The sequence below is a fragment of the Ornithorhynchus anatinus genome, chromosome 15 (genome assembly GCF_004115215.2).
Source record: "Ornithorhynchus anatinus isolate Pmale09 chromosome 15, mOrnAna1.pri.v4, whole genome shotgun sequence".
Classification (NCBI taxonomy): Eukaryota; Metazoa; Chordata; class Mammalia; order Monotremata; family Ornithorhynchidae; genus Ornithorhynchus; species Ornithorhynchus anatinus.
Window position 1 is genome coordinate 18,547,162 of NC_041742.1, and position 14,865 is coordinate 18,562,026.

Here is a 14,865-nt window from a genome sequence, read left to right on the forward strand (position 1 = left end):
ACTGTAAGCAATAAACATAAGGCGAGTTCTGTGCAAAGAGCGCCTTCAGGATATTCTGAACTTCAAAGTCCAGAAACTTACTTCTCCGAACAGAGGGCTGCCGAGCTTCTGTTGCGTTGGATGTTGGATAAGGATTCTTGGCTCTGTCTTTTACAGATTCATCCATCTCTAATTACATTAGTAATTAGTTCGTGGCACACCATATCATTTAGCTTGTACAACTGAGAACTGTAAATGCTTCTGAAGAGTGAAAAAACAAAAACAGACTTCCTACAAAAAAGGAGGCACACATAATTCTTTGCACAAAGCATTAGAAAATACCGTGATATTTTATTATTAAAAATGCTGCTGAAAAGTTTATACATATGTGTCCAGCCATATATATCTTCTCTCATTACTTAAGGCAAAAACAAAAATCGCAAAACAATAATAAAATAAACCATTAAACCCTGCGTGCCTTTTAAGGTCAAGAATATAAGCCTGGGAAAAGGGTTTTTTGTTTTGTTCTGCGTTTTACGGACTGCGATCTATTTCATGATAGAATTCTACGAAACCCTATGACATTTTTCCTTGTAGAAATTGGACGTCATTTCAGATGGATTTAACGGAATGATCATAATCATTGTTAAAAGCTAAAATCATTCACTTACAGGAACTCTTTTTTTTTTTTCCCAAATGTCACAAGCCTGACACATTACTGTACATATTGCTAGCAGAAGACAATTGGAAGTACTAAACAAATACCGTAATTCACATTACAAACATACCCAATGATTATGATGCCAAGCATCACTGCCTTTTTAGTTTCATGAAGAGCCTAAGTGCTGTGTCTCAGCTGAGGCAGCACAGAGCTCATGGAAATGGCCTATTAAGAGAGTCAACTTCAAGAAAATGCAGAAGCTAAGAGGGAACGGTTTTCCACATTACTACCTGCAAGTATCGCTTCACCACTTGCTAATTTGGAACTCTACCTTACACAGACAAGCCCTACCCTCGCGTCGTGATTTTTATTGGCGGTTAACACTTTGGCGGGGAATCCGCTTCCTCCATCTACAGGGGAGAAACTCACGCCGGTGATGGACTAAGCCTACGTTCTTAGCGGGGGTTGGCTATCCCGAGGGCTTTAGTAGAAAGGGTCACGGAGGCTGGTGCGTTCGGTTCTGCGCTGGGGTTAGGGGGAGAAGGGATGTTGGGGTAGAGGTGAGATGAAGGAAGATCTACAGTTTAGCGCCGAGATGAAAACACTGGCCTGCGGAATTGGAACATTCAAGCACAAAGCAAGACTCTTCAGATATCTTTGGCTACTCTCTCTCGGTGACGCAGTGCCTTCCAAAGGACGGACTCTCCGGTAACCATCGTCTACTTCCGTCTGGTAACCCTCGAAGCAATTTGAAAATAAAACAAAACTGACGGGCTTTCCGAGGGAAGGCCGCTTGGCCCAGGCTCTCCCATCCCAATGGGCTGGGAGGCGATCATTTCCACACGATAACTTGAAGTCGAAGCCATCCGGAGTTGTGGGAAGACTCGTGCGGAGCACATCTGTGGGATCTTTCCTTTTTTCCTTTTCCCTATCCACACTGATTTGTGACTGCCACAGAACTAACAGGCCAAATAAAAAAAAAAAATCTATTGTTTCCAGACAGGCATAAGCTTGATCACATAAATGGAAAGATGGGATACAAAACATATTCGCCGACAGATCGATGAGAACTTTACCCTTTAGAAAAAGAAAGCAACATTTCTTCCTCCGAACTGCATATTTCCTCCGATGAGCAAAGCTGAGTGGATATTTTCTCAGCCAGTGCTCTCCCACAGCTGCTCATGAATACAGAGCTAGATTTACTGGAAAAAAAGACTTGCCCAAAGACAGGCTTTCTTTACTTTTTTTGGCAGGGCATTAGATTGGAAGGCATCTCTTCCTAACATATTCAAATAACCAGAACTACAGAACTGGACTTCTCTTTTATTTTTTTGTTGTTGTTTTGTGTGGTTTTTGTGGGTTTTTTTTTCAATTCAACAAGCTTTAAATATTTTTGTTGCTGTTGCTCCAGTTTCTGGATCCATCTCTGTGTTGCAACTTAATGAAGGATAACACACAAAAATAAAAACTTTCTAAAAATAACTGCCTCCTAAGAATGCTTTGACATGCAATTGTGTAACCTGTGAGCGGAAATACGCGGGTCACACCGACCATTCGTATTCTCTGCGTGACACCGTGTCCTCCTGCAAATGAAACATGTTAGAAAATCCCATTTCTTTGTTTACCACAACTAATTAAGAGGAAACCCCTCCCGCCCCCTTTGTCGGTCTGGAGGAAACAGAGGTGATATGAATAATGTATATATATACATATAGATCACAACTGAAAGCACAATCTTTCTAAAAGCTCTTTCAAACTGAAAACATCAATAAAAGCTTGTCTTTTTAAACCCACAGCTATGTACACTTTTTACAGAGTTTCTTAAATATAGTTCACGGTGGCAAACCATCTCTTTGCACAGAACTATACACGTCTTACTGCATAGTCAGTCCTCTTTTTTTTTTTAATAATGAAACCTTAATATTTCCTTCCTTCTGGATTACAGCTCTGTATGCTGGGTAAAAGCCCAAGATGCTGTCTTTGTTTTTAAGAGGGGCCATTCATGGTATGGCACATAAAGAACTTTTTTCTCCCCCATTTGATTTAAAAACAAAAAGAACCCAAATGCCACTGTAGAATCCCTGGCTGTGTTCCAGAAGATTCAGCTTCTATCTGTGACACTCCAAGCATCCAGGTCGTTGAAGTGACTCTTCTTCTTTCCCTATCCACATTACACTTTCGGCTGGAGTGGATGAGATCTTAAAGCGGTATTGTAACAGCGATGTACACGTTTCACATTTCACAGGGTTTGAAGTTGACCTTTAATATCGGAGAGTCCGTCTGGGAAGGACTGATAAGAAAATAGCGACCTCCCTTTCTCCTCGTTGGCGAAGTGCGTCGGACGAGAAACGTTCCGGGTTTTTGTTTTGTTTTTTTTTTTTGTTTTTTGTCTGTTTCTTTTTTCCTAAATTTTTCTTTCTTCCAAGGTATTGAGGGAAAGAGAGGAAGGGCATCGGAGAGGAAATGGCCAACCTATACCCGAGTGGTAGAATGTCCGTGGGGTAAATTAGTACTGTTTTGTCCCCCACTGAAGGTGTTGAAAGTATGCAAAGGCTGCATTCCTGTTAATGTGTTTGGGATCATGGTGATGGTGTTGGGGGTCATGAGCGGAATGTCGTCGGGGGACCGTCTCAGGGTAAGGGTGTAGTCGGGCGGACACGTGAGTCTCAAGGTGTCGTGGGCCTGCAAGGACTCGCACTCATGGTCGTGTTCCAACTGCTTCATCTGCAGGGACATGATTTCTTCGTTCTGGATGTGGGCGATGTCGTTGGTCGCGGTCCTCTGGGGGCTGGGCCGCCTGTGGGTCTCGTGGCGGCGTTTGTCTTTCTTGTAATACAGCGCCGCGAAGGCCAGGATGTTGAGGAACAACAAGGACGCCCCCACGGCGATGGTGACGCTCAACTCGGTCGAGTAATCGCGTTTGGTCTCGATGAGGACCGTGGTGTCCTCCGGGGCGGTCTTGTGGGGGTCCTTCGAATGCTTCGGGTTGTTGGCGGGGGTGATGGCCGGACGCTTGGTCGTTGGCCAGATTTTTGCCGGAGACCGCCGGGTGCCGTAGGGAAAGGAGGTCATGTCGGGAGGCGGGACCTTCGTGGTGGTCGAGACGTACTGGAAGATTTCGTTCAGGTTGTGCAAGTGAGGGACCAGTTCCAACCAGAAGGCCACCTTAGTCGCTCGATAATGATCCCTCACCCTGGGCTTCAGGCCGATGTGGAGATACAGTTGGTCTTTGGGGTTATACTTAGACCACGCCACTTCTTCAAACCGATTGGGCTTTGTGTGGATAAACTTGGTGTCCTGGGGAACGGGCTGGTTGGGATCCCTGGAACAGAAATTACAATAAATGGTAGAGTTTACAGAGAGATGGAAATTTTTGGAATTTATGCGATGCTTTATGGAGAAACAAATGCAATTTCCTATGTGTCTCCGTTAAACCGACCCAGCCATGCAGAAACGCACCAGATGCTCCCGTAAGAAGATCGTCTATGAAGTGATGGGATAAAGTGGCCGCTTAGCTCTACATCTCAAAGTAGTTTCCCTTACAGATGGGTCATACCTCAACGAGAAGTAGCGTGGCTTAATGGGAAGAGCATAAACCTGGGAGCCAGAGGACCTGGGTTTTAATCCTAACTCTGCCACTTGTCTGTTGTGTGACCTTGGGCAAGTCGCTTCACTTCTCTGGGCTTCAGTTCCCTCATCTGGAAAATCGGGATTAAGACTGTGACACCTATGTGGGAGGAACATGGACTGGGTCCAATATGTATCTACCCCATGATTTAGTACGGTGCCAGGCACAAAGTAAGTACTCAACAAATACTATCATAAACAAAAACAAAAACATTTAGAAATCCTTTGTGGAACTAGAGAATGGGGTTGGGGGAGTGAATAAGTATGGAAAATAATTGTGTTTTTTATTCAAAGTTAAACGAGTCATAAACAAAATCTGTGGTCTCAATTTTCTGCAACTCTTCCATGAGAACCTCAAAAATGTGTGGATACAATTTCACAATTTTAGATTTACTGAAATAATCTCCTCAAAAATATGGCTTAGAATTAAGTTTAGTTTAAATAACCAAAGATGCATTTATTTTAAAATGGCCTACCTAGCAAATGGCCTACCCAGCAAATAGGTAGCTGCACAGGTCATTCCCTCTTTAGCCAATATGCTTTTCAATAAATTATCCTTCTTAATTCACAATGTATGAGATGATGTAATGCCTTCATCTAATGGAGCCTTTGATTCTCCACTCCCAAATCTACTTGTTCACGTCTCTGAAAGTTCATTTTGTTAGAAAACGTGTTATTCTAGTTTGGGGAAATTGCTGACCTAAAATTATGCTGGAAGAAGTTTCTTTTCAAAAATTGCCTATTTAAATATTTTTTAGGTCCCATGAATACTCAACAAAATTCCTTCTGAGTGGGACAGAGATGCGAATATTATAATTCAATGTTAATAAGATGAAGATGATTCTATTCTTCATTACCAGTGTACCTTGAGCACCTACAAAAAGAGAAAGCTGTATTTATAGGCATTATTCCTCAACTAGGTTTGTATTTGTTGGATTCGTTGGGCTGTGTTTGTTGCTAGGGCATGAATTTCCTCTTCCAAAAAGGGTCAGATTAATTTCTAATATAAAGCTACTTGGAAGGCATTCAACATGCATTTGAAAAGTAAAGAAAAGCACTCATTTTGTTCTCAAAGAATAGAACAGAGGATTTGGAAAAGTGTGATAAGCAAGAACTGGCTGATACGGTATATCTATTTAAGTTCTTCAGAATGCAGTCGGCATTCTAAAACCAAGGTAAACTCAGAGAGATTATGAAAGTACCAGACATTTTTCTCTGGCAAACACTACATATTCAAAGCAGGGTCTTATTTTTAGATTGGCTCTAGAGGGCAAGGATTATGCTTACCTACTGTACTACACACAAGCAAATCCTCAATAAATACCACTGATTGAGACTTCCAGTGTCCCTCTTTAGCAATCGGTTGTTCTGTTCCAGCCTCATTAAATTAAGAATCAGGAAAACCAGCCCTAAAGGTAAATCTTTTCCTTAAAATACCCTGATTGTCTTCCGCACATAACAATGCATTTACCTCCCCTCCCAACACACACATACACACAAACTCTATAAAGTGCTACAGACTGAGATAAACTCCTTTTGATATTCATTTGTAAAGAGACTTTGGGATAACTTTGCCTCCCCCCCCCCCCCGCCCCCCCGCCATTTGCTTAGCACTTACTAAGTGTCAAGGACTGTACTAAGCACTCGAGTAAATAAAATAATAAATAATGTTGGTATTTGTTAGCGATTATTATGTGCAAAGCACTGTTCTAAGCGCTGGGGTAGATACAGGGTAATCAGGTTGTCCCACGTGAGGCTCACAGTCAATCTACATTTTACAGATGAGGTAACTGAGGCACCAAGAAGGAGGCACCGTGAAGTGAAGTGACTTGCCCACAGTCACACAACTGACAAGTGGCAGATCCGGAATTCGAACCCATGACCTCTGACTCCCAAGCCCGGGCTCTATCCACTGAGCAACACTGCTTCTCTGCTTCTCTGTTATAAGATCAGCAGGTCACTCACTGCCTCTGTCCCAAATGAGACTCACAGTTTAAGTAGGTGAGAGAACTGGAGCTGAATCCTCGTTTTACAGATGAGGAAACTGAGGCAAAGAGAAGTTAAACGACTTGCCAAAGGTCACACAGCAGACCAGTGGCAGAGCCGGGATCAATCTATCAGCAGTATTTATTGAGTGCTTACTGTGTGCGGAGCACAGTACTAAGTGCATGAGAGAGTACAATACATGGAATTGATAGGCAGGATTCCTGTCTACAAGAAGCTTACAGTCTGGTCTTCTGACTCCGAGCTTGTGCTCCTTCCACTAGGCCATGCTGCTTCTCATAAATGTTTATTATTAATAATAATAACAATAATAATTGTGGTCTTTGTTAAGCGCTTACTATGTATCAAGCACCGTATACGAAGCACTGGGGAGGATACGAGCAAATCGGTTTGGACATAATCCCTCTCCCTCTTGAGGCGCACAGTCTCAATCCCAATTTTGAAGCAGCGTGGTTCAGTGGAAAGAGTCCGGGCTTGGGAGTCAGAGGTCATGGGTTCGAATCCCTGCACTGCCACTTGTCAGCTGTGTTACTGTGAGCAAGTCACTTAACTTCTCTGTGCCTCAGTTGCCTTATCTGCAAAATGGGGATGAAGACTGTGAGCCTCACGTGGGACAACCTGATGACCCTGTATCTAGCCCAGTGCTTAGAACAGTGCTCTGCACATAGTAAGCGCTTAACAAATACCAACATTATTATTATTATTATTATTATCATTTTACCGATGGGGTAACTGAGGCCCAGAGAAGTGAGGTGACTTGCCCAAGGCCACACGGCAGACAAGTGGAGGAGCCGGGATGAGAACTCATGACTTTCTGAGTCCCAAGCCCGTGCTCTATATCACCTTCTTCTTCCCCTGAAGTCTCCGCCTTCTACTCTTCAAGGACGGGGAGTGCGGCAAGGGCATTTGTGGTGATGGGGAAGCGAAAGGCTGGTCTGACAGTGCCGAGAGGTAACGGCAATTTCTCCACACCACACCAGGGTGACATCTCAGGCTACCTCAAGACAGGCAGCACAGCCTAGTGGATAGAGCACGGGCCTGGGAGTCGGAAGTCAGCCAGTCAATCGTATTGACTGAGCGCTTACGGTGTGCAGAGCACTATATTAAGCCCTTGGAAGAGGAGAGTACAACAATAAACAGACACATTCCCCCCCACCAACGAGTCTACAGTCTAGAGTTTACAGTCAGAAGGACCTGGGTTCTAATCCCGACTTCGCCATTTGTTTGCTGCGTGACAGTGGGCAAGTCACTTCCTTCTCTGGACCTCTGTTACCTCACCTGCAAAATGGGGATTAAGACTGTGAGCCCCAGGTGGGACAGGGACTGTGTGCAACCTGATTATCGTATATCTACCCAAGTGTTTAGTACGGTGCTTGGTACTTAAATACCATAAAAAAAACCTCAAAGCAAAAAAAAAAACAAAAACCCAAAAACCCCATCATAGTGAGCCATTCTCCCTACCGCCTTCAGTGAATGTTTGGGACAGATTTCATGATCAACTGGCAATAATAAAAATTATGGCATTTATTAAGCACTTACTATGTGCCAAGCATTCTAAGTGCTGGGGTATACACTAGATAACCAGTGGGAAATAGTCCCTATCCCACCTGAGGCTCCAAGTCTAGGTAGATGGGAGAACAGGTGTTTCATCACCTATTTACAGATAAGGAAACTAAGGCAAAGAGAAATTAAGTGATTTGCTTGAGGTCACACAGCAGACAAGTGGCAGCATCAGAATTAGAACCCAGGTCCACTTTCTTTCCACTAGGCCATGTAGTTTCTCTAACAGCTCTGACATCATCTTATAAAAATACCCCTTGCATCATTTTCTCTGAAGCCTGGTAGACCAAGTACCTCGATGGAACCAGACCAGTTAGAATATTAATCAAATGTAATTCTAGATGTTATACATTCCTAGAGTGAGGCACCACATCATTTATTTCTACTCTACGTTCCCAAGTATTTAATACACAATAGGAGATCAATAAGTACTGATGATGAACATGACAACGTGCAGGAACTAAATACGATGGGCAGCGAGAGATGAGAATTGAAGGATTAAGAAAGGCAACCAGAGCTAAGTGTTTAGTAGAGTGCCCTGCACACAGTCAGCACTCACTAAATGCCAGCGGTTGATTAATCAATTGTGGAAGAAAAGAACATTGTTCAGTTACGTTAGGACTTGGGAGAAGGGCACAGCACACGTTAGTGGTAGGTGAAATACTTGGGTGGTTGGTCTTGGCATTGTGGAGTAAAAAAGAGGTTTGTGAATCTACCCTGGCTTGCCTTTCTTCCCCCTCCTCCCCACTTTCCTATGTTAGAAGCCCCAGTTCTCTGCAGCCACAGGGACCTGGAGAAAGAAACTTCTTCTACACTTAAACCATAAGAGAGCTTGGAATATTGATGCACTTTATGAAATGCTGAGAATTTCTGAAATTTTGGGAAAATGAAATACTCTTTTAGCACCATGTAAACTTTAAAGGTTTGTTGTATTAGTGGGTACAGGCAGTAAAGTGGTTCACTATAAACTGTTCTGCTTTTCTGGACTTTGATTTTTATATATACTGGGGACAGGAAGGACATTCACGAAAAAAGGCTGCAGGTAGGTGTTCCAGAGCTAGAATCTGAAGGAATGACACTTTCGGATCAATCAATCCATCAAATTTATGGAGAGCTTGCTGTGTGCAGGACACTGTACTAAGTGCTTGGGAGAGTACAGAGGAAGAGAGTTGGTAGACATGTTCCCTGCCCACAGGGAGCTCACAGTCTAGGGGGACTCCCTAGAATTCTTCGGGGATGCCAAGGGAGTTCAGTAAAGATAATCTAAATTTGGATCATTTTGGCAGGGACCACGCTATTTGGTATTGTTGATTCTAAGGACCATCAATCCGTTTCCATTAACTTTTCTAATAATTATAATTCTGGTATTTGTTAAGCAGTCACTATGCACCAAGCACTGTACTAAGCTTTGGGGTAGATACAGGATAATCTGGTCCCACATGGGGCTCACATTCTAAGTAGGAGGGAGAACAGGCATTGAATCCTCTTTCCACAGATGAGGGAACTGAGGCATTGAGAAGTGAAGTGACTCGTTCAAGGTCACACAGCAGACAAGAGGTGGAAGCGGAATTAGAACCTGGGGCCTCAGACTACCAGTCCTGTTCTCTTTCCACTAGGCTACGCTGTTACTTTCAAGGTATAATTTTCTCCAGAAATAAATACCACAGGATCTCTTTGTGAGCTCTATGATCTTTATATATACCCGTCTTTTCACTTCCTCTCCCCATCTCCACTTCTTCTCAGCCTCTCTCCATATCCCCGGCTGTCCACTTCACCCTGTGCCTTAAGTGGATCTAAGTGGATGCTTATATGTAAAGCACAAGCAGAAGGAGGCTATGAATGGCAAAAAGGGGAGAGAAAGCAAAGATGGGCAAAAATGTGAGAGGGGAAAGAGGCGGCAAGAGAGGGAGAGATGGAACCTAACCAGCTCACACACCAAGGGCAAGAGACCCAAGAGACTCCAAAGGGCAGAGAAGTAGACTCTTTGGTGTCCTACCAATTCTATGAGTTTCATTTGTCAGGACAGTTACGAATGGAAGGAACTTCAAGAGACCATTTTGGCCAGTCCCCGTCTCCAGGGAGATGAATGAAATGTCTAAATCGTCCAGAACAGATGGATTTCTATTTTCTCCCTTGAAGATCTCCATCCAAAGCAGTGTTTGATCACCTGGGCAGCAAAAAAATTTTTCTTTATGTTCAATATCATCTCCATTTCTTTCATGTAAACCCAGGTCTCCTTATTCAGACCTCTGTGGGCTTGAAGAATAACTGATCTGTGTCACGACCTAGTGGATAAAGCCCGGGCCTGGGAGAAAAAGCCTGTGTTCTAATCCTGGCTCCACCACTTGTCAGCTGTGTGACCTTGGGCACATCATTTCACTTCTTGAGCCTCAGTTCCCTCATCTGTAAAATGGGGATTATGACTGTGAGCCCCACATGGGACAGGGGCTGAGTCCAACCTAATTATCTTTTATCTACTCCAGCATTAAGTACAGTGCTTGACTCATAATAAGCACTTAAAAAATACCATCATCATCATCGTCTTGGCTTCCTTTTCCCTAGATTGAACAACCTACATTTCTGGAACCTTTTCTCTCACAGTCTTTAATCATTTTTGCCATTTTTCTTTGGAACCTTTCCAGTTTCTTTCTATCTTTTTTAAAATGCAGTGACCAATAATGGTTGAGAGTCTAGAAGAAGGGTCTAATTAGTCCATGTTAAACACTGTTCCTCCTTAACATTTTGTATTTGACCTTCAACTCGGTAATGAACTGCTCAGATACGTTCAGTTGTGAGGCAGCATGCCCTAGAGGAAATGGCATGGACTTGGTAGTCTGAAGGCCTGGGTTCTAGCCCAAGTTCAAACAATCAGTCGTAATTATTGAGTGTTGAGTGTGTACTGAGCCCTATACTAGACACAAGGGGGAGAACAATATAAGAGTGGTTAGTAATAATAATCATGATACTTGTTAAGTGCTTACTATGTGTCAAGCATTGTTCTGAGCACTGGGGTAGATAGAAGGTAATCAGGTTGGACACAGTCCCTGTCCCTCACTGACCCCCATTTTACAGAAGAGGGAGCCGAGGCTCAGAGAAGTGAAGTGACTTGCCCAAGGTTCCACAGCGGGCATGTGGCAGAGCTGGGATTAGAACCCAGGTCCTTCTGACTCGCAGGCCCGGGCTCTAGCCACTAAGCCGTGTTGCTTCCAAGACCTGGTAGGCATGTTACCTGCCTACAAGGAGCTTACTGATTCTGGACTGCGAGGTGACTTATTGGTGCCTGTGTTTCTTCATCTGCAAAATGGGTAGAAATATCTGCTTTCTCTACCTCCTAGATAACGGGAAAGGGACTGTGTCTGATCTGACTATCTTAAATGGAGCCCAGCACTTGCCTCAAGGTAAGAGCTTAAACAATATTGCAACTACTGGTATTCCATGGTTTTTAATAAATAGGTACTGTTTTATTTCATCCACCGAAGGGAAAAGATCCCTCTGAGAATGTACAGAGGGGAAAGCAGTCTTCCAATGAAGAGAGAAACAACTGCAGTACCAGAGAAGCCCAAGACCTAAAGAGGGACTTGTAGGCAAGGAGCAAATGCTTCGAAGAATTTTGAATAAATGATTAAAATGATGATACTGGACTATAAAAAGATAATGGAAAAGCATAACAATAATATATTTGGTGGTAATTATTTCAACAATAATGGTGATTATATTTTGAGTTAACAATTGTTTCCCTTCAGGGATCAGGCTGCATATCTAATGGACAGGACATTGAATTCAATTTCAGAGGCCCTAAATTGTATTACTGTCTCCTTGATGGCTAGTAGGGTAACCCTGAAGCCAGGTTGACAGAGCCACTGTGAACAAAGGATTATGTAATTAAGCCGAGAACTGAAAATTCTAGGACATCTGGTCAAAATTTAGGGACAAAGGGGATTCTTTTCAATTTAAAGAATGGCAAATTGACATGTTAAAAATGTACTCGTGTTTCATTTTAATAAGATGCTACCTTAAAAGTGTGATCAGTGCACTATTTCTATTGGTATTTGGGCACTGTTAAGTTCTTTGGGAGTTGGTGAGTCATGGAGAGAGGAAAGGAGAGAGAGAAAGAGGGAAGGACTGAGGGTTTGGAGTGTCTTAATAATAATAATAATAATAATAATAATAATAATAATAATAATTGTGGTATTGATAAGCACTTCAGTTACCTCATCTGTAAAATGGAGATTAAGATTGTGAGCCCCACATGGGGTGACCTGATCACCTTGTATCCACCCCCCCAGTGCTCAGAACAGTGTTTTGCACATAGTGAGAGCAGTGTGGCTCAGTGGAAAGAGCCCGGGCTGGGGAATCAGAGGTCAAGGGTTCTAATCCCACTTCTGCCACTTGGCAGCTGTGTGACTGTGGGCAAGTCACTTCACTTCTCTGGGCCTCGTGATCTCATCTGTAAAATGAGGACTAACTGTGAGCCTCACGTGGGACAACCTGATTACCCTGTATCTCCCCCAGCGCTTAGAACAGTGCTCTGCATATAGTAAGTGCTTAACAAATACCAACATTATTATTATTAACAAATACCATCAGCAGCAGCAACACTATGTGCCAGGCACTGTATTAAGCGCTGGGGTAGGTACAAGCAAATTGGGTTGGACATGGTTTCTGTCCCACCTAGGGACTAACAGTCTTCATCCCCATTTTCTAGGTGAGGTAACTGAGGCATAGAGAAGTCAGGTGACTTGCCCAAGGTCATACAGCAGACAAGTGGCAGAGATGGGATTAGAACCCAGTTGTGACCCCAGGAAGATGCCCACTACGACCAATCTTGGCAAGCCCCAGCACACTTCCCAGAACTTATCTTGGTTGTTTGTGAAGCAGGATGGGGTGCAGAGGAGGGGGCTGGAGGCAGTGGTGTAGATGCTTGGGATCCATTTTTTTTTTTCATGTAATTCATTAAGCACTTACTATGTGCCAGGCACTGTACTAAGTGCTGGGGTAAATACAAGATAGATTGGACACAGTCCATGTTCCGTACGGGGCTCACAGTCTTAATCCCTGTTTTCCAGATCATGTAACTGAGGCTGAGAGAAGTTAAATGACTTGCCTAAGGTCACAAAGCAGACAGATGGGGGAGCTGGCATTAGCACCCAGGTCCTCTGGCTCCCAGGTTCATACTCCTTCCTCTAGGCCGTGCTGCTTCCCCATTATTTTAAAGCCCAACTTTCAGCCTTTAGAGGGTGGAAACAATGTTGATATTCACCTTTCTGCCAGGCAAAAAAGCAAAACTGACCAAAACTGCTGATGAAAAAACTGCTTAAATAAAAATCCAATAAAGAAAACTCCTCTTATTCCACATAACGGGGATTTAATACCCATTCTTCTTTCTCCTTGGACTGTGACCCCTACCTGGGACCAGACTGTCTTATATCTATCCCAGCACTTAGTACAGGGCTTGGCACATAGTAAGCACTTCACAAGTACCACAATTATTCTGAATTATTATAAGGCAAGTACAGTTGCAGCAACTAACAATGGCCTGGTTGTAACTGGCAGTAATCCAACAGAAGAGTGGATGTGGAGGGCCACGGATGAGAAGGAGAGGTTTGGAGAGATTTGGGTTTCAAAAGGAAATATGTGTCCTGGTGGAGAGAGACAGAATAGAATGAGGGGGAAGTTGAGTGTCATTTCACGAACTACGAAGATGTATTTTTAACATAAACTTAAAGTTTTATCTTCAAATATTATTTGGGAGAGAAAAGAGCTTCAGCCATAAAGTAAATTGCATTACTTTTTAAAATATATGGAAGTGTCATTTTCAAAATGTATTAAAATCCACATTCCCAACCTTGAACGCATATTATGTTATGCTCGTAATAACACAAGTTTGGCTCAAAAGCACTTAACCAACGCCATTTTAGAAAAGACTATAAAGACCCAGGGAATGCCCATTAAAAACCACTTCTCAAATGGAAAGAAACATAACCGACCTAAAGAGTGGATGTGCGGCCTAGTGGATAAAACACGGGCTTGGGAGTCGCAGAACCCGGTTTCTAATCCCAATTTTGCCACTTGCCTGCCATGCGACCTTAGGCAAATCACTTTACTTCTCTGGGCCTCAGCTACCTCATCTATAAAATGGAGATTAAGACTGTGAGCCCCACGTGGGACATGGACTGTGTCCAATCTGATTTGCTTGCCAGTGCTTAGCAGAGTGCCTGGCATAAAGCAAGCACTTAACTAGTACTATTAAAAAAAATTCCTGATCCAAATGGGTCATCACTGTCATGACTAAGACTATAACGTCCATCACTGACACTTGTGAAAAACTAAGGTAGTTTTCAAGATTCTGTGCTGATTTTACAACCTTGGCCTTTTTTCAAAGTTCAGCCAAAAATGATGCAGCATAGGAAGCAAGATGGCTTAGTGGATAGATCACGGGCATGGGAGTCAGAAGGTCCCTGGGTTCCAATCCTGGCTCTGCCACTTGTCTGCTGTGTGACCTCGGGCAAGTCCCTTGACTTCTCTGTGCCTCAGTTACCTCATCTGTGAAAAGGGGATTAAGACTGTGAGCCCCATGTAGGACAGGGACTGTGTCCAATCTTCTATCTACTCCAGTGCTTAGAACAGTGCTTGACATATAGTAAGCGCTCAACAAATACCATCACTATTATTATTATGATGATGTGCATTTTTTAGCAATGGTGGTGTGAACTCATGAAACCACTGGTAGCAAATACTGCTTAGGGATGGAAAATTGAAGTCGCTTTGGAAAGAGTCAATAATGGTCAGGGAAAAGGAAAACCCACTCTAACAACAAGAGTTTCAGACTCTGGCACATCTTCAGTGCTGCTGTATTTCAAGAGGAGGCTGATTTACTGTAGCTACTGATGCAAGAAACAATTCTTCAATAATATCTGGGATTAGTCAGGCAAAGGAGAATATTTAACATGATAAAATGCACCAAGGGATTTGAATTTTAGGGATAAACCACGTCGGATAGAAGAGAGGAAGAATGGATGTGCTTTAATTTCAAG

The 14,865-nt window shown here is 43.1% G+C and overlaps 1 protein-coding gene across 3 annotated transcripts in view; it reads right to left on the reverse strand.

Moving 5' to 3' along the window:
- Positions 1-294: 294 nt before the first annotated feature.
- NLGN4X (neuroligin 4 X-linked) overlaps positions 295-14,865 on the reverse strand; it is a 160,826-nt gene continuing 146,255 nt past the window's right edge. For all 3 annotated transcript variants that reach the window (XM_001516322.4, XM_029079791.2, XM_029079792.2), the window contains one exon: positions 295-3,962. In XM_001516322.4, coding sequence (XP_001516372.1) covers positions 3,113-3,962 — 850 coding nt within the window. In that variant the 3' untranslated portion in view covers positions 295-3,112. The remainder of the gene's footprint in view (positions 3,963-14,865) is intronic.